Source organism: Podarcis erhardii, assembly GCF_964252035.2.
Source record: "Podarcis erhardii genome assembly, chromosome: 7".
Classification (NCBI taxonomy): domain Eukaryota; kingdom Metazoa; phylum Chordata; class Lepidosauria; order Squamata; family Lacertidae; genus Podarcis; species Podarcis erhardii.
The window spans coordinates 53,272,666-53,299,748 of NC_138511.1; the positions used below are offsets into that span (position 1 = coordinate 53,272,666).

Here is a 27,083-nt window from a genome sequence, read left to right on the forward strand (position 1 = left end):
AAGTCTGTATCTTTAGCAGCTTGGCACCGTTTGCCACATCTTCAGCTTCTACTGAAAGAAAAAGGGAGAATATTTAGTGTGGTGCCCTCCAGATGTTTTGGACTACAACTCCCATAATCCTTGCTGGGTGGGGCTGATGAGAGTTGCCATCCAAAACAGCTGGAGGGCACCAGGTTGGGGAAGATGACCTGACAGGATCACAAGGCTATGTATTCTATAACTTCAAGAGTATATATGTATATGTATATGTATATGTATATGTATATGTATATGTATATGTATATGTATATGTATATGTATATGTGCATAAGAACAACACCTGCAAGATAAATTGAGCTGGGAGAAATGTGCTTGAGGAAGCGTCTTCCTCCCAGCCACCCCCTCCATCTCCTTCCCCTATGCACCCCTTGCAGGCAGCCCCCATCCTTAGGCGGGGGGTGGGGTGCGATCTGCCGACCCCCTTCCCTCGTCCCTCCTCCGGGGAGTGTGGCAGGCGGGGGTGGGGTTTCGCCTGCCCGCTCCTCGCCCGGGAGCCGCCGTCGGCGGGGTGATGTAGCCTGTGTGGGAGGGAATACCCCCGGCTCCAGCATGAAGGCTCCTGTAAAAGATGTGTGAGCAGGCAGCGCGCTACTGCCGGGAGAGCGTCCACAAGCTCCTCCGCAAACAGCAGCCGCAGATCGGGGGGCTGGACGGGCTGCTCCGCTGGATAGTCACCAAGATGAGCGACAAGAGCATCCTGCCCGACCGGGAGCTCCTGCAGGAAGGCCAGGCGGCCGCCGGGCAGGACGGCTGCTTCCCCGAGCAGCGGAAAGGCGCTTCCGTGATCCTGGATGTGAGTTTCCTTCTCGGAGCCGAGAGCTGCAGCCCAGACCCGGGCGGGCGGGTGGCGGGAGACCAGGCAGGCAGGCAAGCAGGGGAAGAGGCGCCCTCGCTCTCCGCCTTGCCCGCGACTGCCCAACAAACCTGGACCTTTTCTCCCCCTCTTCACCTGCCAGAGAAAAAAAGAGATTGATTTCTACTGAAAGGCGCCCTGGTCTTCTTTATGTGGCCAGGCGCCTTGCAGCACGCGAGGTTGGAGGCTTGCAAGTGACCTGGCGAATGGCGTCCCCTTCGCTGCTCTTGCGCGAGGCTCTAGTAGAACCTCCAGGTGCGGGCGCAGTCTACCTTTGCAAAAGCCCAAATCCTTTCATTTCCCCCCGGTTTTTTGGCGGGGGGCAAACGGCAAAGGAGGGCTGTGACTTCTCTGCTTGCCAATGAGGGTGTGATCTCTTCCCCCCCCCCGCTGATTCGCCCCCCCCCCGGCTGAATTCCCTAGCAGGTGGTTTTATTTGTCTCATTGGGTTTAAAATGGGTATATCCCTCCCCACTCCAAACTATATGGGGGAGGGAAGGCAGTTTTGGGTCTGACTCTGGAGGAAACCTGAATTGTGTGTGGGGGGGGGGGGTGCGCATCAAGATTTAAGTCAAGAAGGGGTTTTATTCTGTTCTTCTTAGAGCAAAGGCTTCCAGGTGGGATAGACCGAAGTCCTGAACGGGTGTCCCCTGGGCTAGTGCAGACCGTTTTCCCTGCGCCACTGAAGGGTAGCCAACTTTCCCCCTCTCCAGGAGGGCTCCAGGCTGGGATTTTGCAAAGGAAATCATCGCTTTCATCTTCTCCGTGGGGTGGGAGCCTTTCCTAATAAGTGTTTTTGCCTTCCAGGCAGCTGTTAAAAGCAGAGGATCTCTGTCAAGAGGGGGGAAGTTAGCAACCCCAGAGGAAGCGCTTTCAAGGCTACCCTCATTTAGGCAGGGCTGTGCCGTGGGATCTCTCCCTGGAAGGGCAGGGCAGACGACTCTTGCAGGGTCCCAGTAAGAGACCCGGGCTTGGTTGTTCTCCTGGCATAGCTTTCCCAAGAGAATAAATTCCCCTTAAAAGCAGCCCAGGGGAAAGGCAGTCCAGCCCACTCCAGTTAATGGGCACAGGAAGCCATTTACCCCCCTCAAAGAGGGACAGGCTGGCAGAGGAGTTGCAATTGCTCTCTGAATTTCACACATACAAACACAATACAAAGTAATTAAGCTGGGGAGCTTTGAGAGATTCCAGTTATGGAAGATGAGGACAGAGGAAAATGTCATACTAACACTTTGTGTTTTATGTCACACCGTGGAGTCTTCCCTGCACTTTGTAGCACTTTCACCTACATTATCTCAGTAACTCTTAAGACAGCCCTGCAAGGTAGGCTGGCCTCAGATTTTCCCTCATTGCAGGGCTAGAAAATTTTACTGAATTCAGAAGTGCCATGTTGGATGAGCAGACATCGCAGGGAGAAGAGGGGTTTGGAAGAATGAGATTGGTTTGGTTGTGATGGTTATTCCCCTGACCTGGAGAAGAGAAGCATACACCTCCCTCTTTTCAATGCTTGCCATGACTTCTGTGGCAAATGGATGCAGAAGTCTGAGTATAGGGTTTATCTTATTACAGCAAAGCAATGGTATGCAACAGAGAGGATTGTAGCTTAGTGGCAGAGCATCTGCCTTGCATGCAGAAGTTCCCGGGTTCAAACCCTGGTATCTCCAGGTAGGTCTGGGAAAGACTGCTGCCTGAAACCGTGGATTGCCACTTCCAGTCAGTGCAGACAACACTGAGCTAGATAGATTGATGTCTGATTCGGTAGAAGGCAGCTTCCTGTGAGCCTTTGCATAAGTGGGGATCTCCGCAGCGTGCCCACAATTGAGAAGGGCATATGATGGGTATACAAGATTTGTTGAAACTTATCTAAATATGCAGCTTATGTGTGTCACCTCAGTGAAGGGGTTTGAAGACTCATATTACCAAATGGGCAGTCCCATTTGGAAAAAGACAAGAATTGATGTTTTCTATTATTTAATCTTAACAATATGCAAGGTAGATAGGTGCTGATGCTGGCAGTTATAAATGCTGGTTGGTGCTGTTTTCTCTTCCCATCAGCTAAAAAGTTCAATAATCTTTCTGAGAATTCTGAAACAAAATTAGCTCTCTCCTGCCAGAATTCCCCTTCCCCAAAGGGGGATTGAACCTCAAACTCCTGACATGAGAAAAGAACATTAAATTCTGGGGATGAACATGAATGCCTAACTTCCCTGATGCTCTACCATAACTACCATTCTGTATCAAATTGCTTACAAATTAATAGTATTTGTCACACACACCCCTCTCACATACACACAACACACACACTCTCCAGGACACTACACTGATGAAAAGAAGAATCAGGGGTTTGCTGTAAAAAATGTTAGCAGGCTGGGGTTTTTTTCCCTGCTCCGCGCTACTGTAGTTCTATTTTTACCTAAGTGCTGTTTTAAGCTAGTGAATCCTTGCAACTTTTAAAATCAAGGATACCTGAAAGATGCCAAATGAAAATCTGCAGAGAGTTTTCTCGGCTTTCGTTAATGCTTAATGTAACATGATGTACCCATAATCTAAGTTCTGAATAGGGATGGAGGGGAAAATGTGATTCAGATCACATTTACCGTAGCAACAAACCTACCCAATTTGCACTTTTTGAAACAATATGTGAACTCAGCCGTACTTCAAAATTTGTGCTTATCTGGATTTTGCAATGCAGTTCTCCAACCAGCTAATGAGTACAAAAATGCAGATACTAGGGTAAATTGAGCATAAAAGGCATATATCGGTAAGAATGGCATACAAAAATGAATAATGAGGAAAGTTGCTTTGCAAAAATGTGTAGATGTTGTGTATATGGAGAAATTTATACTAAGATACTGGTGAATTTGTATAAAGGTTATTTAAAAACCACATAAAGTGTTATGGAAAATGTGGAGAATGGAACTTAATATTAGAAAATGAGAAACTGAAGGAAAACTGAAATGATTCACCCACCCCTAGTTCTTAGTTAGGCTCAGAACTAGGCAAAGACAGATTGAGGGGTTAGATCTGGTCATTCCCAAGCTGTATGCCAGAGTGTGTACTAGTGAGATTGGAGAGAACCATCAGTGCACTATGAGAAAACAAATAAATTGAGTAATCAAAGGCGAGGCACACCAGATCGCCTCCCAATCAACCTTCCGTGAAGGCAAGTAATTTTTGTGGCTTTCTGCATTGGGAAGATTGAATGATCCAATCATGGGACCCAATGCAGAGATGCACCGGAACAAATTAACAAGGAGAGTTCCCACAGTGTCTCTAAGTTATTGCTCTGCATGTGGCTCCTTGCAATTTCTCTCTCCTCCCCACCATCCCTGATATATAAGGGTAAAGGGTTCTTCCAATATTATTATTATTATTATTTTAAAAATAGTACATCTTGGGCATTGGGAAATTTGACTTAGATGGAGGAGAAAGCCGTGGTTTGCATAAAAACCACAGGGGAAAATAATTATATAACATCTCTTTCCTTTTTAAAGAGCTTTACAGAATCATATTATGAAAATGAGATATTAATAGTGCCAGCTGGAATTGATAGTTAATGTACCGAGTGTAAATTTAACTCTCCTAAAATTTGTTAATATATTTGACACTTTAATAGCAATATCCTCCCCCCATTTTTTTAAAGGGGGGAATATTATTGGTGAGTGAATCATGCTGGCTCATTTAACACTGTTGTCCATCAAGCAACCCCTCTCACAACAACTGATTCATCTGTACTACATTAAGGCAAGCCTAATTAGTGAATGCTACTTGGAATGAAAAACTGGTAGCGCAAAATGACTTAATAACGGCTCCAAATCAAAGCCTCTTGATGAGGCAGGCTAACCCAAAATTGGTCACAAGAAAACTTCTTTAAAACAACCACCACCATGTATTAATTTCTCTTCCAGGATTATGTCAGGAGTACTCTGATGGTGTTTCCTGCTTGGCAGGGGGTTGGACTCGATGGCCCTTGTGGTCTCTTCCAACTCTATGATTCTATGATTCTATGATTATAAAACACAACAACAAATGGATCCAAGTTTCCACACACAACCCTGCTGATTTCCAACCTTTCTCTCAAGTACTCCTGCGGTTATCTGTTTGGTCTGGAATACCCCTTGGGAATGCTGTTCATGTGACAGAGAAAACAAACAAGAACCGATTCATTTTGAGATTGAGGACCAATCTAGCTGTGACGTCACTTGCATGGCTGCATCATGCAATTAAAGTGAACATTTTTTAAAAATGATGTAAACAAGAGCTTGGGGGAAGCCTGATCAGCCTCCATCTTCTGGGCTTGGGGAGAAGGACTTTAATTCTATCTCTCCCTGACACTCTCCCAACAAAAAGCATCTCTCTTAATTTGAATTTCAAGGGGAGCTCTAGCCCTGCCTTTGCCATCTAGTGCCCTCTTGATGCATTAGACTACATCTCCCATCAGCCCCAGCCAACATGGCCTTGCTGGCCAAGGCTGATTAGTCCAAAACATCTTGGGGGCACCAGGTTGGTGACTGTCAGGAGCAGGCCAGCGATAAAACACCTGGTGTCAGTGAAATTAACTCTTTATTCAAAGAAACCAAACAGTGCAGGCCTGGTGATCACAGCAACTCTTCCCAGTAGGTCTTGTCCCAATGAAGGTCCCTGTCTTCCCACCACTCTCTAAGGTTCCTCTCCTGGGTCCTTCCCCAGCAACCTGAAGCTCCTTCACCTTATCTCTCTTTGCTCCACCCTCTTCATCACTCTCCATGCTCTGGGAGACCAGGGAGGAATGCAGCTTTTCACAGCAGGAAGGGGAGCCTCTAATTTTGGACTGCCCTCTTCCTGCTCACTAAGCTCTGTTACTTCTTCAGGTTGTGACACCTCCTCCTCCCAGTCTGCTGCCTTCAGATGTCTTCTCCCTTTGACCACTCATGGTCATCCCATCACCAGTCCCCTGACTCTGAAACTTCCTCCCTTGGGGGTTCTCCAGCTGCTGCCTCCCACCTCTCCTCTGCATCCAGCCAGTCCATAACATCAATGGCTGTTCTAGCTTTGAAATGCAAATGGATTTGCAGAGAATAGTAACATCCCACCTGTTCTAACCTTGCTACCCTAAGCCCTGGTCTTTTGCAGATTTTGAAACAATGGATTCAGTGTTAGTCATACTCAAAGTAAATCCATTGAAGTAAGTGGATATGGTTAACATAGGTTTTTTTTTAAAAAAAACAAAATTTAGTAGGTCTACTCTGAGTAAGACTTAGTTGAATACAATCCAACAAATGACCCAAAACACGATCATCCTTTGACATTCACACTTCTCTGAATTTTTCAAAGCAGTTTACCTGCCAAAGTGCTGGCAAAAAAGGCATATATTAGGGTAAGTGTGCACAACAATGCACATATTAGTGAAAATAACACCCAAAAATGCATTGTATTTGGGGAAATTGTCTTACAAGAATTTGTATCTTAGGCAAAACTGCATGCAAACATGTATATTAGGAGATATTAGCAGTAAAATGCTGCTGAAATTTTGTGATGACTTAAAAAACAACAACCCCACAAATTGATGTGGAGATATCCTATCTCTATTCCAGATGCAGACTAAACTGGAAATAAATTATAGAAACCTTCAAAAAGAGAACTGTTGTCAGTGGTGCAGTTAGGTAATTTTTGGCTCTGGACTTAATGTACTTATGAGGTACCCCTTTTTAGATGGTAATGGATATCATTTTGCTTACTTCCAAATGTGTCAAGTTAGTCATTCTGTGTTTGGGGTTCTTTCCTGCCCATTTTGCTGACATCTGCCCCAAGGTCTTTCCTGATTACACCACTGGCCGTCATATAAAACAGGGTGGAGAATACAGTGTTTGCTGTGTGTTGTTTGCTATACTTTTAACTGAGCATCTTTTAACTGAGCCGCATGCAGAGTCTTGGTTCCTCTAGTCCTGATATGTAACTTTGATACTATGGATTCCCTGTTCCTTGTGTTTTGGCTTCTTGATTACTGAACGATAACCAGTTTCAATTATGAGCTTGTAGTCCGCAATCTGAAAACAGAGCTCATGGGTGTGATCTGACTTCTCTCATGTTGATCAGCCTCCAAAATGAGTTGTGATGCTAAAGTTGATAGCTGCCTTGGCTTGCCCTTCGTGCTTCCTTCGAGCCCTCATTAATAAAGCATTTGTTGTGTAATGTTCTATCGATTTGCTGTTCTGGCCTAATTTCCCCCTTCTGGCTTGCTGCTTCCGCCTTAACTCCTGTAGAAGTTAATTATGATTTTCCTTCAAATTACCTCCTAATTTGTCTGGGATTTCTATTATTTCCCACTCTTGACAAGCTTTTCCATTATTGCCAAGATTCCACTTGCTTTGCCCAGCATTTAAGATTAGCTTATTCACATTTTGATTCTAGGTCTTACAGGTTGGGGGGGGGGCGTTCATGAAAAACAAAACAGTATGCTCTGCTTTTGGGAGACATAATATGGCTCAGATGTGTTGGCGATGGACTGAACTGCAAGCACAACATGGGGTTATTAACCAACTCTCTCCATATCTATTTAAAATGGCTCAGTTTCAGAGACTGTCAAGCAGATAATTTCATTGAAGGATGCAGTTCCAATAACTGTCCCATACAGTGTAATTAAAAGGTCAGTTTCAGGTCGTTGTCATTGACATCCAGCCATATCACTGCTAATTTGACTTCATTGATGCCATCTTTTGCAAAAGAAGCTATACATTCCATAGGTGGCTATTATACTGCTTTGATCCTGGAATGATTAAAAAAATTAAGAAAGGACCAAAGGAAGCACATAACATGGAAGATCTGTGCACATAATCTCTCACATTTATGTTAAATGTTAATAGAAGCACCCACCTACTTTAAACGGCCTTGGTCCAGTATACCTGAAGGAGCGTCTCCACCCCTATCGTTCTGCCCAGACACTGAGATCCAGCGCTGAGGGCCTTCTGGCAGTTCCCTCGCTGCGAGAAGCCAAGTCACAGGGAACCAGACAGAGGGCCTTCTTGGTAGTGGCACCTGCCCTGTGGAACGCCCTCCCACCAGATGTCAAAGAGAAAAACAACTACCAGACTTTTAGAAGACATCTGAAGGCAGCCCTGTTTAGGGAAGCTGTTAATGTTTAATAGACTATTGTATTTTAATATTCTGTTGGAAGCCCCCCAAAGTGGCTGGGGAAACCTAGCCAGATGGGTGGGGTATAAATAATATATTATTATTATTATTATTATTATTATTATTATTATTATTATTATTCAGATCTGCCCCACAGCACTGAGGGGGTGGGGGGAATTTAACCCTTTCCTCTATGGTGCTTTCCCCCACTGAAATCACACACACACACACACACCCCAAACTGCTATTTGCCCCATTGGAGGGGAAATATATGAGTGTCTAGATGTGTGTGTCTGATGGGGAAGGACAGCAGCTTCATGATAGCACATGTACTTTGCACACAGGTGGTCCCAGGCTCAATACCTTGCATCTCCAGGAAGGGCTGGGAATGTCCCCTGCCTGAAATCCAGAAGAGTTGCCGCCAGCCCGTGCAGACAGTACTGAGCTAAATGGACCAGTGGTCTGACTCAGCATACGACAGCTTCCTAACCATTTTCTTTTTTCTTTTTAAAATAAATTTATTTGGTTTTTCAGATAAAAAATTTACAGTCACATGTCCAGCATACAACATAAAAACAAGATTCCAAGGAATCTTTTGGACTTCCCTTCTCCCCTTTGTGGCTCCTATTGTTAATCATTTCCTCCTGCTTCTTTTATAATAATCCAAATCTTTTATCTCTCCATTGTATCCAAAAATCACCATGAAACTACAAGTGATATTCCAGTCCTACTAACGATAGTAACTGTTTACAATGGTCTTTAAGATAAGTTATACATTTCCCCCATTCCTTATTAAAATTTTGGTCTTTCTGATTTCTGGTTCTTCGGGTCATTTTAGCCATTTTGGAATAATCCATCAACTTGATCTCTTTTAAATTGCACAACTCTCGGCAAGTTCTGTTGTGTTTTTTAATGTGTGCAGCACTTCTTCTTCTTCTTCTTCTTCTTCTTCTTCTTCTTCTTCTTCTTTATTGTCAAATGTATAATAATAATAATAATAATAATAATATAAATAAGAGAGAGAGAGAATTTATAGGTTGCGTTATCATCAAGGTTTGTACCTTCTCACTGTTGTCGTAGCCCACAGAAGCCATGGCCTTTCAGATGTTGCTGGATAGACTCCAACTCCCATCAGCCTCAGCCACCTTAGTCAGTGGCCAGAGATGATGGGAGATCTGGAGGGCCACACTCCATCCCTGTCCTAGCCCTGGCCCTGCCGGTGAAATCCAGTGAGTTTGCCCACATGGAACTGAGCACCACATCATTGACTCATTGCTTTTGCTTTCTGACCTTGGTGAAGTTACTTTGCTTGACTCTGCTGAGCGGAGCTGAGGAAGCTCCATGTTTCCCTCTGCAGAAGGGGGAGGGAAATGACTTCAGCCTGAGGGCCGCATTCTGTTGCGGAAAGCATGACATTGATAGGCTGGAAAGAGGGAAGAAATGAGTGAGGCAACAGGTACTGTACATTCTAGCTACAGAGGTTTCTACACATCCACTCGCTCACTCCATTCAAGCACATTCTAGCCAGGCAAAAGTACTTGAGATAGGCATATCCTGGGGAGAGTCTGAGGGCCACACATGGCCTGCATGTCTGTGGCTCCCTAACCCTCCATTGCAGGAATGGTGACTGAAGGAGAGTTGTTGAGCCCTTGCTGATGAAATGCTGCTTATTTGTCTGGTCTCCAGAAGTAGCCCCCCTAGCACACCACATTCCCTCTCTGAACAGCAAAATTAGTCCAATCAACACCGACGTGCTTTTTGCTAGGGAGGTGTTGACACCTGACAACACTGGTAGAAACTTAGATTTAGCTAACTGGTCTAAATCTGGTCTAAATCAAGATTTCCTCTTCTCCCAGGACTTCCAGAAAAGCTGCATATTTGCTCAGCTTTGCAGTTGAATTTGCTGCTGTTCTCTCCCACACATATACATTTCTGATGCTGTTGGCCAAAAGTTTCATTTTATTATAAAGGGGTACATTTGAAATTCTCCTCGTCCAAAAGCCCTCCCTGGATTTTGGAGTCCCAATTTGCTTTATCCCTTTGCAGACAGTTTGACTGAATGTGTGCGTGCGTGCGTTCGTGCATGTATGTGTGTACAGATGCTCTGATGCACATCTACAACATGCCTGCATGGATTAGATGTGCACAGGCCACTCTACACACTACATGACCTGGTTTCTCCTATAGCCCCTGATGGATGCAGCAATGTCTTTGGGTGCCAGTTGCTGGAAACCACTGGAGGGGAGAGTGTTCTTGTGCTCAGGTCCTGCTTATGGGTTTTTCATTAGGGCATCTGGTTGGCCAGTGTGAGAACAAGATGCTAGACTAGCTCTAGCCTGATACAGCAGCAATGCTCTTTAGGCTGCCGTGAACATGGCATGTCAAGAAAAAGAACTCCCCCATTGCTGTGGTGTGAGGACATTCTCCATGGTTTCTACAAAAGCCCCACAGGATCACTGGCTAAAACAGTTCACTGCTGAGGACTTGCAGTAAAGGCAGGAATACAAAATGAGAAAGAAACAGTTTATTAAGTATGAAATCTAGACTAGACTAGAATACAAAAACTAGACTAGAATACAAAAAGGGAGGTGTGAGGAGGTCGATGAAACAAGTAAATGGAAGATAAAGATATGGAATATTGGATGTGTGGTTTTTTATTGTTATTGTTGTACTGATTTTTATGTTTTTTTCTCTCTTTTTTATGTACTGTAATATATATTTTGTTAATTTTTTTGTTGTTTTCTTTTCTTCTTTTCTCTGTAATTTTTAAACTTCTAATAAATATCATTTAAGGAAGAAAAAAAAAAGTATGAAATCTGACCCACGATGGGGAGGAAGGAAGTCTATTAGAATATAATAACAATTGAATATAGATAATAAGATAACATAGGTCCAAGCGCAGAAATTTGAGGACTTATGGCTATATGTTTATCAGTTATTGTGTATGTTCTTTTTAGTTTGTTTAGATTTTCTTTTTAGTTTGTTTGTATTTGTAGTTTTTTTTAAGTGTGGTGTGCATGTGTTGTAGTAATAATCCAATAAAAAGCATGGTAAAAAAACAACAGTTCACTGCTGCAAACATTGCAAATAATGTAGACTGGAGCAAGAACTAAAGGAAATTTGCAATTATGGGTTGCAAATGTTTAGCCCTACTCAGGGTAGACTCATTGAAAATTATGAACATCGCTAACTTAGGTCCATTAACTTCTGTGGGTCTACAAACTTAGTTGGATGTGATCCCATGTCAATATTTGGGTGATGGTTGTTTATTTTTCCTTTATTGGTTTTTCATGTAAACACTACACAGTCAAAACCCTCCCCCACATATGGGTGCAGGAGAGCAGCATTTCAGATCCCAGTGGCCATTCAATGGATGTCAGTGTTCATCTGAAATTCCTCCATTTCTGGATTCTTTTCCTTCCTTGATGTTACTCCAAACTGCTTCCCTGTATGACCACTTGTGCAATCCATTAGTTCCTACATTGAGTCACTGTAATTACAGTGACTGTCTAGCATTTAGGGTCAAAATGCAAGGATGGCCAGCTAATTCAAGGATATGTTTACATCCTTTCATAACCTTTTTGGTAGTATGGTGTTAAAGTACCATTCAACTCTTAGACTGCAGTTTCAAAACTGTATGCATTTTAGCTTGTTAATGGCATGGTGAAGTACTGTATAATTTTATTTGTATTGCGTTTATTAGTGTTGGGCTCCTGCTGGGAGCATGAGAGGGATAAAAATAAAGATGTAAACAGTGGAGGACTAGGACCCTGTATGACAGCCTTCACCAACCTGCTGATCTCCAGCTGTTTTGCAATACAACTCCCATCAACCCCAGCCAGCAACTGATGGGAGTTGCAGTCCCAAACAGTGGGAAGGCACAGGGATGGAGAAGGCTGCTGTAACCACGAGCACAGTATTTCCTTCAATGAAACTCTGGTTTTCCCTCCTCTGTTGCACATTCCATTCAATCCATCTTTCATGCAGGAAACTAGCCTTTCGGATGTGAAATTAAATTATATCTCAACACAAAACTTTATGATTCAGCTATGATTTGTAAAGCTTAGCCATGGGCTGCCCTTTCAGCAATGGACTTTCAATGGTGGATCTGCTGAAATGTGGTGTTTTATCAGTTTTCTCTCTTTTCTTTTGAAACTGACTTCACCCGGATTTGAGCATCAGTTGGAGTCTATTTCTTTGTTGAGAGACTGAAATCAAATCAAATTGACTTATCCGTGCCTGTGATAGTATTGCTCAAGCAATATTTTTTTGAATCAAACGTTTTCCAGTTCAATCCATTCCTAGAACCATTTTTATTACCGAACCATTGTTACCTTTGAATGCTTTGAGTTGTGACCTAGAAAATAGAGAATGTTGTTCTCTGGCTGAATAAAACCTTTTCTTTTCTTCTTCTTTTACAACACCCTTTTGTTCGCCTCCTGGAAATAACAGCAGCTTTGTTTTGTATATGTTTAATCAAGTTTCTTCTTTGGAAGAGAATGAGTTCAGTAGAGAAAGAATTCTACTGCTGTGCCGTAGAAGCATGTGACTTGCCATATGCAATTTTTGTAACCACCCAAGTCCCTCATGGTGTCTTGATGGCCTTATATTGGGCTGTGCAAAATTTTCCCAGGGACAGTGGGACATAAGAGTCATTAAAACTAATTACAGCAGAGCTGCGGAAACCTTTTCACCATGGGGCTGCATTCCTGTCACCTATGCATAGCACACCAGTTTCTACACACAAACTCCTCTTCACCCAGGGAAGCAAGAGGTACTGTCGGAGTTCAGGAACATATTGCAGGCAGGCAAAGTGACTCCGTGTGTGAAGCTCAGTATTGTCTACACTGACAGACAGCAGCTCCCCCAGATTTCAGGCAGGGAGTCTTTCCTGGCCCTAACAAGAGATGCCAGGGATTGAACCTGGCACCTTCTGCACACAAAACAGATGCTCTGCCAGTGAGCCAAGACTCAGTGAGTCAGGTGAGTGAGCAGTGGCAAGAGTGGTGAGGAGGAAATGCCAAGCACATTCAAGGAGGGAGTCCACTAAGAGCATATTGCTCAAGCCCCCAAAAACCTGGAGTCAGCACTGCATTGCCATGATGACTGCTCCTTCCCCTGTGTCTTGCCATTCCCTGAAATGTACCAAGTGGCACCAACTCATGTTGAGTTCTTTCCTGTTGAATGTCTGCCTGCCGTATAGATGCCAAGGACACAGAACCTTTGTTGCGGGGAGGTGGTTGGGAAACACAGTCACTGTACAGGTATGCTGTTGGGTTTTCTTTTCTTAAAAAAATAAATAAAAGGTAACCCAAGCCTTAATTGTCAAATTGCACCAAGCACTTTTCAAATCTCTCCTCCAGGTTTTGCTGCACTCGCCTCCCTTCTTTCTCCTCCCTGATTTGCAGCAAGATGTCTTCTGTTGTTATGTATTCCCCCTCTTCTCTCTGCTGCTTTTGCTTTGATCTAAATTTATCTCCTTCCCACGCAGAGTGAGCCGACGTCTCTTTCTTTACTACTGTACATTAATTATACAAGCAGTGCAAGATCATGGAAATCTGCTTGCTGACAACCTCTTTTTATGCCAGAATATCCAATATCATTCCACTGTATTTCATTGGCGATACTGCCCTTGCTTCCTGCCCTAAGGTTCTCTCTCCCCTGGGCTCAGACCTGTATTCTTATGTAAGGCTACTTCTCCCTTGCTTGCACTCTGGCTCTGTGAATGTGTTTTCCAACAAATTTGGGATGCAATGTATGTGACAGAACCCCTCCGGTGCAATTAGTTTATATTTGCTACAACTTTTGAGTTCTCCCTGATCGCTCATTGCCCCTCATTTGCTTCTGCAATGCTCTGGAATGTCTGCAGTGCACCTGCTAAAAGAGCCACAAAGGCACATTGAAGGACAAATATGCCACTTAGAGCCTCAAGCTGGGATATTTTCACACAAATAAATGTACTCACATGTAGGTGCAGCAGCACACCTGATAGGAGAGGAGGCTGGGAACACCATGCCCAGTAACGGCCTTTTACTGTGTGAACCAGGGGAAATATACCTAGGTCCAGTTGCTGACAAATAGCAGCTGGCAGGGGGCAGAGAGGGGGGGGGGACAGAGAGTTTTTATTGGGAATTTGCTGCAAGCTCCATACCTATCTGGATTGCCTGTAATATTCCCCCACTCCCTGCAGAAGTTTAAAGTAACCACGGAACAAGACCTGCACATCTGTCTCTGTGCGATTCTGTCTCTAAGTGAAAGATATATATTTGTGTTTGATTTGTAACAGCCAAGCAATTACAAAATAGTAAAACTGTGCCTTTCTTTGATTCTAGATCTTCAGACGAGCTGACAAAAATGGTAAGTCGTCTTATTGATGAGTGTGGGTGTGTGCTTGTATTCATTTGCTTGTAAAATTAAATGATATATGTCCTTTACAGAGGATTGCAGGGATTGAACCTGGAGCCTTCTGTGTGAAAAACATGTGTTCTCTCACTGTGCTAAGGACCTTCCCCTGTGGCAGGCTTGGTGGAAAAGTTTTGCTAATGCAATTCACATCTATGTGGTATTTATACATTTGCACATCTATGTTCCACACAGCTGTGCAAATGTCTAAATCTTCTTCCCCTATGAGTCCACTGGATTTCATAGGAGTTACCTGCTCTGTGTTACCTCCTGGGGAGAGGATGCAAATGAAGTTCCCATTACACAACTATGTGGCTGCAGGTCAGCAGGTGCTCCTTATACACCCTGGTGGGAGAAAGACTGAAATGTCCTTTGCAGCTACAGCTAAAACCCAAACTTTGCATCAGTGATAGTCAGCTACTATCACAGCCACAATTCCTTTCTTTGAAAAACTTGGGCCTAATTATTCTGGGTCCTTGTTAAACATACAAAGGCAATGCTATGGCAGATGGAACTCAGAATGGTTGACCTTGAGGAAGACAACATTCCATCTAAACATTTTGTTATATCCAACAAAATCATGCAACAACTTCCAGTTGTGCAACAGAACTTCCCCACTAGAACCCCTAAAATCTGCCTTGGAAGTTCCCCCAACTCTCTGAAGCAGGTTTTGGAGTGCAAGGGGCGGGGAGTGAGATGGAAAGTTCCTTTTCACAAGCAGAAGTCGTTCTACTCATGGATTGACTTCATTGGGTCCCACCCGAGCTCTCTGTCATCCTGGACTCTTTTAGGAGTTACCACTGTTCAGTACATAATCAGTGCTGACCAGAGGTGTGGAAGACCAGGCCCATGGTACCAAATGCAGCCCTCCAAGCCTTATCTATCTAGTCCTCCGTACCCTCCCAAGCCACGCCCCTTTCTCCAGGCCATACCCCTCCCTGGTCCGCCTTCATACTGTGGCTGGATTGGGTCCTTGAACTCTGACAATCTCTCTTGACTGGATGGAGGGTAGAGGGAGTGCCTGAGTGTATGCAGAAACTAGCCTACTGGAGAAAGGTAAACATTTACATTAATGGCCCCACCCACTTTTTGCCTCTGTCGCCACCAACTGTTGGCATTTAGCCTCTGGAAAGCCACCCAGGAAGGAAGGGGGCTGAGAAAAGTCTTCAGATACAGACAGTACTGAGCTAGATGGACCAATAGTCTAACTCTGTACATGGCAGCTTCCAAGGGGAACCAGGCTTGAAGGTAGCAGTTGAAGTTCCTTGAGAAGAATGGAAGGAGCATACAGGATAGGTGATTCTGCACTACTTGCAAATCCATCTGCAGATTTTGAAACACTGTTCAACCCCCCCCCCCCAGGCACCTGGAGGGATAAATTGCAATTAATATATCCTCTCCTATCCATTAAAACCCATCCCACAAAATTGACAGCTTGCTACTGATGGTTCAAAGGAGAGTTTTCAGAGGTACAGATGGTAAAAGGAGTCATTACATCAGCTTTCCACAACTTGGTGAACTTAAGATGTTTTGGACTACAACTCCCATCAGTCCCAGCCAGCCAGCTGGGACTGATGGGAGTTTTAGTCCAAAATATCTGGAGCTTGCCAGGCTGGTGAAGGCTGCCTTATATAAATGCAAGTAAGAAGGAAACTTTCCCTCACTCCCTCACATTTAAAAATAAATCGCAGCTGTGTGTTTTATGGTTATATAATTGGAGAGTTGTATATTTTCTTCCACAAAATGTCTTCAGCTGCATGTAGATGTTCTTTTTCTGGGGGCAGAAGGTTCTGTCTTTTGTCTGTGCTAAATTAGAAGCCGAACTCTGAAAAGCTCTGCCCACTTGAAAACTTGCATTTCCCCCACGAAGACTACAATAGTACCTATTCATTAGGTGTCTGACACACACGGGCTTGCTGTGTAGGTTACTGGTGCACAACCAATCTGTTTTGAAGACAGCATCTCCCCTCTAGGCCAAGATTGGGGAATCTCCAGCCTGTGGGTCAACTGTTGGGCTGCTATGGATCTCACTTTGGCCCATCAGGCTGTTCCTGACAAACCACATCCACCTGTCCCAGACCTGATGTAATATATGGCATCAAGTGTGAGCAGTAGTGTAGTAGCAAATTCAGAAGTACAGGGTCCCTTCATGATAGTCGCAGCCATACCTGCTCACAGCCCTGCCCCCTTCGAAGCTTATACAATAATCTTATAATTATACAATATTAATTTGGGATGCATTGCAACAATCAATGAAGATCACCATGTGTTGCCTTTCCGCTCAATCTACTATTTTCTGTGCATGTACCTGGGCAAATGATTTGGAGTATTCAAAGATCTTCTGTTGATTTGAAGAAGTTGTGTTTTCTTGAAGTTCTACTGTACATAATAGAACCCACACACCATTCTCTTGACACTGAAGCACCTTGTGTTTTCAGTGTTCCTAAATGCTTAGCTTTGGAGCATACAGACCAACTCTTCCTTGGTGTTCTTCTTGCGTGATTTCCCCAGGGTGATCCTAGGAGCCAATTCTTGGTGACTGACATACTTCCTTTCACTCTGACTTTATCTAATCAGCACAAAGGATGAGCAGACTTCTCAGTGGCTAAAAGCTTTCATTTTGTGCTGATTGGGCAGCTCTAGAAGCTGGAGACAGAGACCTTGCTGCAGAAATAGTAATGGGTCTACCCTCTACCAATGACCCTGGACCACTACACCTCTGGCTTCACGACAGGTACTGATGTAGTGAACTTCCAGTCCTTCATTTCCTGGAGCAAGGTGCACTCTCACTGCCCATCAGCTGAGCCTGATCAACTGATGGGCAGTGCCAGCATGCCTTGTCCCAGGAGCAGGAAAGGATTTCAGCGCAAACCCCTTTCTGAACAGCCCCTCCATTTTAGCAGGCCTTCAATGCGAATTTCTTTATGATCCTGGAGCAAGCCTCTGTGAAGGCACCCTGGGAGCACAGCTTCAAAGAGGCTCATCATCTGATGTTGTTGTGAAATTGGCTGATTGTCAGGTGGGTGAGCACTCACTGCAGTCTAAGCTCAGACTGTAATTCTCCAACTGCCATCTAAGCGGGTGGGTATTCTTGTAGCTAGCAGACACCCTGTATTCATTTTCATTAAAGTGGCTTCACAAATCCTTGAACTGGAATCTTTGAAAGAAATTGCAAATGGTTTGGCAGTTGATCAACTGGAGTGGACAGGTTCTTTGTGTTACAACCATTAGTGTCTGCCACTTATACATGCTGCACAAACTACTAGTATATCACAGTCCTCAATGATGGAGACAGTCTTTGTGTAAGGTGATGATGGAACAGTTGCTGTGTTCTGAGTTGCTGTGTTAAGAAGAATGTTGTGCAAGCAGGAACCACACAGTTTTCCCACTGAGGAGTACCTGAGTGTTATTGCTTTCTAAAGGAACTCTGAGCTTTATTGGACTCCTATTCTGCAACATACTTATCCTGACTTTTGAAGGGCGCAATCGTTGCTCTAATGTTGTTGACATGCAATGATGCTTTGTCTTTTCCATGCAGTTGTAACTAGTGACCTGTAAAATATAATTCAAGCTGACAAATTATGGCTGCATGTTAACAAGTAAGAAGGCAAAGTGTTAAAACACAGCCAGCCTCTTAAAAGCCTTTGCATGTTGTGCTCGTCAGACTTGTGGGGGTGAAATAAAGTTAAAACTGGAGTGAGGGAAAAGCAAGTTCTATGCAGTGAGCCATTACTTAATAGACTCTGTATGCAGCTGCTAGGCACTTTGAATTAAAATGGGTTTGCAAAGTCAAGCTTGCATATATGGATTTAGTGCATCCATCCCTGAATGTCTCTTGCATGGATTACTTAAGAGTCGTAATAGAGAGGATATATTGGATTTGTTGAGTTGACCATTAACGATGATCCATTGAGTGAGTTGGTAGCAGAGTAGTCATGGAACTGAACTCTGTTGTCCTACTGATGCCATTTCATTTTGGGCAAATTGCTTAAGCCCAGTGTGCATTTCTGTCTGTTAAACATCAGTGATGGGTACACACAGCCAGACAGTTTGGATAATGAGCATTTCACACAACAAAGCAAAAAGCCTGTTAATATTTCCTCAGCTTTTAGCTGATTGCTAACCAGCCAGAACATCTGTTGTGAAAAGCTGAATTGTCATAATATTAGGGAGACAAGGTGTTGGCACTTTCAATCCTGTTGTGGAATCTGTAGATGTATGTCAGTGAGGTGCTAGGAAATTTTTGTTTCCAACTGAGCTGCGCACTAGAAAATATGAAGAGAGAGAGAGGATGGGGAGGGAGGGAGATGGGAAGATGTGACTGAATGTTATCAAAACTCGCATTTCCTGGCTTAGAAAGTCAAACATTGCTTGCTTGCTTGTATCCTTGCATCAGAAGAGAACCTAGTGGAACTTTTTTTCTTCTTCAAAGAGCCATTACTCTCAGCCTTTGCCCCCCCCTTCCCCCTTCCAACAATCCACTTCCTTATCCTTCTTTCTACTTGAGCATTGGTAAGATAGAAGAGGAGAGGTAAATCTCTTCATCCACCTACTAGCACCTGACTCTTAGGACTGTATGTCAGGGACTCTGGAAAATGACATTTCCCTTGTTCTACTAAATGTTTGGGAAAATCACAGTTCCCAGTACTCTTGGCATCTGGTTCACAGCTCTAGCAGGGAACCAGACATTGGAAAGGGATAAATTTCTCTCCCTCCTTTCAGGTACTCTACAGTTGCCTCTGTGTTCTTGACATACGTATGATTACATACTAGAGCCACAAGGTCATGCTTAGTAGGACTGTGCCAGACAAATCCCAGATCCTGAACTGAATCCAGGGCAAACTGAGAGTTGCCTGTAGTGGGTTGTCCCTAATGGGCTCAGATCCGCCAATGATGATTGGGGATTGTAAAAAACGAGGCAGTTGGGTGACTGCATGTTGAATTGGGAGTTTAAACCCTGAAATCCAGTTGTTGATGAGGAGAGGGAGGGAAGAAGACAGAAGCAGAGACTCTTGTTTGTCTCCCCACCACCACCTCCACCACTTACTGACCACATGCTTATTTGGGGTTTAAACACCTGATTCAACATCTGGTGCAGGGAGAAGAAGGAGTCACAGGCAATAGTCTCTGTCTGCTTGTCCTCCTTGTCCTCATGCCAATCACATGCTTAATTGGGTTTAAAACCCCAATTAAATAGTTAGGGTTGCACAAGTTTCAGTTTAGGGACTGGACTCTCTCATGTCGGTTCCAGGTTGTCCTGGGTCAGAACCTGTTGGATCCAAGGTGCTGAATTGGGCACCAAACTGGAGCATGCACAGCCAAAATATTTAGGACACTGAAGGGTACAATCAGTGTGATTTTTGTTTTCATTTTATTTTTTCTTATGATGCAGCAACTGCTCTCCCCACTAGCTCCCGCATCAGCTGCTTTTGAGATACCCCTTGTTTTCAAAAGTGGTTTGCCATGTGGGAATAGGGCTATTATCTGTAAAACACAAGCAGGAACATATCCAGAAATGCTCTCTGTATAGGGCCCCATAATTTCTGCTGGGGCGTATAAAACATAGCACACACTGACTGGGACACACCTCTCCATTTTCTTTTTGTGGTTGTGTGTACATGCTTTGTTTCTTAGGCTCATATTTAGAAGCCTACACAGAGTGGCAGAGAACCACAGAGTAGGAGAAGAGGGTGATGTTCAAACTTCATACCTTTTTTATCAATATGAAGGTTTGTTTATGCATCCCACTGTTTGAGTGATAGACTACCTACCTGCACAGAGACTAACAGGGTGCACATCTCTTTCTATTGCTGACACTGCTACGGGTAGGGATGGAATAATCTATCAGTTTCAGTGTCTCATTTTTCCAATCTTAAGTTCAGTTCTCCACATTTCTGCATCTGTTGTTGAACTATTTATTTATGTATTTATAGCCCTCATTAAAATTTGTCTGCGTTCTTCTGCAAATTTCTTCAAATACATACACTTTTTTTGTATGCAGCTTTCATTACTATGCTATTTTTGCAAGGAATTTTTCCTAATATAAAGCATTTGGTATGTTATTTTCACAAATACATGCATTTTTATGTGCAATTTACTTTACTGCATGCATTTTTGTACTCATTACTTGACTGGATGGTTGCACTGCAAAATTCGGAGTGGTGCAGATTGAGAAGAATGCCTGTGTTTCGGTTCACGTGTTGTTTTGAAAGTGCCAAATAAATAGGTTAGTCTTTAAATGCAGACTGAACTGTATTTCTTCCCTGTCCCAATCTTTAGCCAACTCCAAAGAGCTCAGGTTTTATGCGGTAGGGTTTTTGTTTTGTTTTTTGTTTTTTTTGGCAAAGGCTTTTATATTCTAAATGGAATTATGTGTCCACTTTGACTCCTGCTGTGTTATGTTAAGGAGGGAGAATTAAATCCGTTCACCTGCTTTTCATCTATGGACTTGCACAATCTGTCATTTGCTCTTTGCTTGGAAGATCGGTTCTGTCTGTGCCACCATCTCCAATGCATTCTTTCTTGTCTCTGGCCAGCTGTCATCCCCTCTTGTGATGGCATCTGCCATGAATAGCCTGAGTGACAGTCTTTCCCATCCTTTACCCTTTCCCCCAAAACGAAATAATCTCTGTATCTCAGCTTTAAGAAACTAACTGAGCTTGCATTTAATCGAATACTGCACTGAAGTACTCAGCTCAGCTAAATTTTGCAAGTTTCAGGAGTGGGGCAAAACACCCCAAAGATTGAACTAAGTTTTTTTTGTTTTTTTTTTTTTTGAAGGGGAGGGTAAGGGTTTCCTGCAGGCTGTCTTACCTTTACATACAAGTTAGCCAACATTTATTTATTATCTCCCCCTTTCTTTAATAGCAGTAGCAATGACAAAAACCTTGCTTTATCATTATGTATCATTCTATCATTCTTGGGGATGAGAGATAGGTACTCCCATTATGGCAAGGGATTGCTCTGAAAAATAATGGGCTAGTCCATATTTCTGCTTGTTCCATTCTTAGAAAGCATAGGTCTTAGTGGTTTTCCGCTTGACCTATGCTTTCTTGGCACAGGTCCAAGCAATCTTCCCTTTGCCCCCTCCTTTCCCAGGGAAAATCCACTCTTTAGTGCTAACTAGGAGCAAACGTCAATCCAGTGAAATCCTGAATTGCCATTTGCTCCAATTGAGCACCAAAGAGCAGTTTTCCCAAGGAAAAGCAGCAGGCCAAGAGGAAGGGTGAATGACCCCTCAGAGGAGGCCCGCTGAAATTAATGGATCTAATGTAACCATGTTCACTCATTTCAATGGGTCTGCTATGAGTGACATAGTCGAATGCCGCACTTTGCTCTCTACCCACCTGTCTTGGCTGAGTCTAAATCCACAGAGCAAAACTGGAACCAAACTGTACTTCCCCACTAGTCAGCTGTTTTAGTGTCTCAAATACTGACAGGGCTTCAACCCCATTTACAGTAATCAGGACAGCCTAAATGCTAATCCAGCTGGTGTCATTGGATACGATTTGCAGTTCCACCCTAACCTATAATGCAGTAGGATTCATGGTGACGTCAGGTGGTTGAAGCCCTATCTGGGGATGGAAGAACTCAGGATGTAGCCCATTGGCTGGGTCGTGTTCCCCACTCCCATATTAAAACATCACATTCCCTAGTATAGCATGTTATTCGATGGCTACAGCCCAGTCCAACACATACCTCCTTTGGAAAGCACCACTATGTTCAATGTTGGAAGACTGCAATGCATTGAATGCTGCAGTGAAAATCTCAACCCAAAATACAGAGAGAAAACATGAATACATTCAAAAATATACATTTTATTTGCACAATATTTTTTAAAATATTGATGATTAAGGTGGAAATGGGGCCGCATAGAATTATCAGCGAACACATCCATAAGTGACATGGAAAAGAAACTTTGCAGCAACAAAGGAACAAAACCCACAGAGCTAAATGAGTGTTAATTAATTTCCATTTATGAATCACTTCCTCTACAATATCTCAGTGGTTGAACAATAAAACAATAAAAAAATAAAGCAATTACATACATAAGACAATTTCAGATTCAATACAGATACAGACTGGTATAAAAGTTCAGCCTCGAGGCAGCTCCTGGGTTTAGTTAAGCCCCACAACATCTTACAGGGTGTTGATCTTGTTGCAAACAAGTTAAGGATATTGTGACCATAATGACCTACTGCTCTGGTGCCTTCCCTCGTGATTCCAGTGTGCACTGTCAGAAGAACAAGACTTTAAAATATATTCCAAAACAGAGAGAGCACTTGATTATTTTTCCTTTGGAAGTGAAACATCTGGATCAGAGTTGGTCATGCAAGGCCAATCTGGCATCATTTGCCATGGGCTGCCAGCTGAATAGGTAATAGAATGATAGTGGTGTTTATAATTCATAAACTCATTTCCTGCAAGGGATTGGACAGATGCCCCCAAATCAAATTCTGCTTCTGACATTAAGATATTAAAAATGCACATAGTTAAACTGGGAAATAATGATTTATTTATCTTTAGTTCCATTCATAGTGTGATGGGGACTGTAAGAGAAGGTTTTTGAGATGGGCAACCTCCAAGGATCCGAAAGAATGTAGCCCGTCTCTCAAGAGAACACTTTAATGCATTGATGATCCTGTCTGTGAATCATGAGACTTGAAAGAGATAATAAAATGTGTGTCATAGCCTCTTCCCCCTCCTTGCAAACATAGCATTATGAGTTTGGAGAATGAGGCAGCCTGGATGAAACCCTGGTTCCCCTTCCAAACTTGGGATCCTGTATCTGTGAGAGGAGACTGTATCAGAAGCAGCTTGCCAAACCAGTTCCTTTGTCAACATAATGGCTTTGGCTGGCTCATTATGTACCAGGGTGCAGCAGCTAGGGATCACTAGGAATGGAAAATAAAACTGCCAGTATCATAATGCCATTATGCAAGGGAGCGGGTGGCACTATGGTCTAAACCACTGAGCCTCTTGGGCTTGCTGATCGGATGGTCGGTGGTTCGAATCCACGTGACAGGGTGAACTCCCATTGCTCTGTCCCAGCTCCTGCCCATCTAGAAGTTCAAAAGCACACCAGTGCAAGTAGATAAATAGGTACCGCTGCAACGGGAAGGTAAACAGCATTTCTGTGCGCTTTGGCTTCCATCACGATCCTCCATGCATGTCAGTGGCTGTTTAGTCATGCTGGTCACATGACTTGGAAAGCTGTCTGTAGACACTCCCTTGGCCTGAAAAGCGAAATGAGTGCCACATCCCATAGTCACCTTTGACTGGACTTAACCATCCAGGGGTCCTTTATCATTTTCCTTTACCTGCCATTCTACAAATCTATCATGTGACTACATTTGGAATACTGTGTCCAGTACTGTTCACCTCACCTCAAAAAGGATAATGTAGAGTTGGGAAAGGTTCAGAAAAAGGCAGCATTTTGGGATCAAGCAGGTGGTGATGGAGCAACTCCCCTGTGAAGAAAAGGTTGCTGTGTTTTGGACTTTTTAGAGAAAAGGCAAATGAGAAGGGACATGATAGAGGTTTATAAAATTATGCATGACGTGGCGAAAGTGGATAGAGAAACTGGTTTTCTCCCCCTCATAACAGTGGAACTTATGGACATCCAAGGCTGGAAGATTCAGGACAGATAAAACAAAGTACTTCTTCATGGGGCGCATAGTTAAAGTGTAGAACTCCAAACCAGGAGGCAGTGACGGCCACCAACCAGGATGGCTTAAAAAGAGGATCAGACAAATTCAAGCCATGATGGCTATGCAGCGGCATAGCTAGCTGCTCGGGTGCCTGGAGCACTGCATGTGCCCTGCAGCTGGGGGCGGAGCAAGCCACTCATAGAGGCGGGGCAAGCTGCCCATGAGGGTGGGGCGAGCCAAGGCAGGGCACTACGTGGAGCCTCTCTGCAGCCTCCCCCTCAGCTGTAGGGTGGCTGAGGAGTTGGGCAGACGCAAGCCCCACGCTTCTCAAAAAAGCAACGTGGAGCTTGCAGGCAGTCCGCCTGCCGTCTCCCCCTCAGGAGACACACGTGACTCAGGCACGCTGCAGGCCCCGCGGTGTGACGCCCAGTGCCCCCCACCTAGCTACGCCTTTGGATTAGGCAGATTCAGGGAGGAGAGGGCTGTCAAAGGCTACTAGCCATAAAGGCTGTGCTCTGCCTGCAAAGTTGGAGGCGGCAATGCTTCTGCTTTCTGGAAATCACCCGAGTGCTCCTGCAGTGGCGTAGGAAGGGGGGGGTGCAGGAGTTATTTTTTCAAAAACACATATTGTTGCCATTCTGTCACCCACCTCAGTGATGACACCCACGGCGGCCCGCACCCACTGTGACCATGCCCACCTGCAACCTCTTAATCCCACCCAGGAAGGAGAGGCAGATGTCAGGTGGGAGGGAGGAAGAGGAGGAGGGAAAGGTCTCAGAGATGAGTAAAGGGTTCTACCAGGCTGGCTGTGTCTTCCTAGGGAAAGGTGTGGTTGGTGGATGCCTTCGGATAATAAGCAGATTTCTATCCAGCCTCTCCTCGTTGCCATGCAACCCCTGTCCCTCCCTCCTTGCCCAAGGCCCTGCCCCATGAAGCAGCACCTGACATGATTGAATTTTCCACTCAACACCTGTTGATCAGATGATCCAATCATGCAGGGTGCTCCTTTGCAAGCACCTTCCTTTGCCTTCTCAACAGAAGCCACGTAATATAAGTTGCACGAGTCACATTATGCTATAGTACTAACCATATTTAGTTTTGCTAATCAGTATTACTATCTAAGGGCTGTTGTGTGCTTCTGCCTCTTGCATATCCTTGTCCCATCCACTTTCCCCATTTTCTTATACCTTCCTACTTACTGCTCTCGTCTGCTGTCTATCATTCTACTTGATCACCAGAAAGGAAAATCATCCTCAGAGAGTCTAGCATATCCAAGTTTAAAAATAAACCAGCAGGCACCAGTGTCTAATTACATATCTAATTTTATAGACGTACGTTCAGAATATGGCATGATTAGAATTTAAGGATATTAATTTTTCATTAGATCTGTCATTAAGTAGACTTTTCCTGGAAGCAGCTACATTTTAAAATATGTGCCCATTTGCAAGGACCTAACATTTCAGAATGAAAACTGGAATATGGATCCATGGGGCAAGATTGCGGGCCGGATCACAAGATCACCTAGCCATCCTGGAAGCAGAGGAGCCATATGGACAGGAACCTTAGCCAATCATGTCTGTAAGCCAGCTTTTGCATCTAGGTCTCATACATACCCATTTTAGTTAGAAGCAGAATAGCTACTACAGCTCCCTCCAACAGTATCTGCATTTCATTTTAACACACTGGTCTTGTTGATGGCAACTCTCCGTACAAAATTCAGAAACATCACAAGAAACAAGAGACAATTCCTTATACATTGTTGTTTGGCAGCAAGATTCAGGGAGAAATTGTGGATGAGGGGAATTTCAGAAGCATTCCTAGCTGGAATCTGGATTTTAAAAATACATCTGTAACTACTCCCTACTAAGGGCTCGTCCACTCTTCTTAGAAAGCATGGGTCCAAGAGGTTTTGCCGTTATCCTGCCACTTTCCCCTAGAAAACCTGCTCTTTAGCTCAAAATTGGAACAAACGGCAATCCACAGAAAATTCCATTGCAATTTGTTCTGATTCAGCACAAAAGCATAACTTTCCCCTTGGGAAAGCAGCAGGGCAAACGGAAGGGTGGGTGAGCCCTAAGTCCTCTTCTGCTTGGCATTTCAAGTTTTATTTCTTCTCAAGGTTTTCTACATCTTACTGTGGCTAAGCAAATCAACAGTTAAGAAATAATTTTTTCACAATTATTCCTGCTTTAGTGGGGGAAAACAACTTGAGAATTGCCCACGCAAGTAGAGTAACACTGGTGAATCATCCTTCATCTATACCATGAAGTCTGGAAAACTTTTTTATGATGAAGGCAGAAAAGGACATCAAGTTGTTAGTCAAGGAAACCATATCCGCTTCCAACTCCTTGCCTTTTAGTCACTAGGAAAATGGCAGAGGTGGTCTCCTCTGATATTTAAGGAACAGATTTTGGCATGCATTCAAATCTTTACAGAGTTTCATAAGAATCAGAAAGAAAAATCCCAACATGCTTTGCTGCACAAATGAGTCTCAGCCCCTTGAAAGTAAAGCAAAGCATTCCATGGGCTGTTAAGTCAACCCTGTTTGCACAGGACCTCTGCTTGGGGGCACAAAACAAGCAAAATGGTTTTGTCTAGTTTGGGGAAGGGGTGTGAGAAGCAGGCTTGTGGAGAATCTTGTCTTTCAAGACTGGGTTTAGGTTGGACTTTCTAACCACCAGCTATGCCTACCATCAGTGTCAAAAGCAGTGATGCTCTGAATACCACTTGCTGGGAATCAAATAGGCAGAGTGCTATGGCTCATAGGTCTGGCTTATGAGTTTCCCATAAACATCTGGTCGGCCACTGTGGATAGAGAGAGCTTTGCTCTGGTCCAGCAGGGCTCTTCTTACATTCTTCTTTTCCTATGTTGTAACTCTCTACATCCCAAAAGTCTATGATTCCTTACAAGTATCTAACTTCCTGCTGAAGCTGAAATGAGTTAACCAGACGCCCAGATTTACTTCCACAGAATTTGATGGCAAACATCGTCTGAACTGAGTGAACGTACCTTGATTATTCAGTCGACA

The 27,083-nt window shown here is 43.8% G+C and overlaps 1 protein-coding gene across 1 annotated transcript in view; it reads left to right on the forward strand.

The window, feature by feature from the left end:
- The first annotated feature begins 475 nt into the window (after positions 1-475).
- Positions 476-27,083, forward strand: part of NECAB2 (N-terminal EF-hand calcium binding protein 2) — a 141,719-nt gene continuing 115,111 nt past the window's right edge. The window contains exons 1-2 of the mRNA XM_081871600.1: positions 476-832; positions 14,335-14,359. Of these exons, the coding sequence (XP_081727726.1) occupies positions 608-832; positions 14,335-14,359 (250 nt within the window). The 5' untranslated portion in view covers positions 476-607. The remainder of the gene's footprint in view (positions 833-14,334; positions 14,360-27,083) is intronic.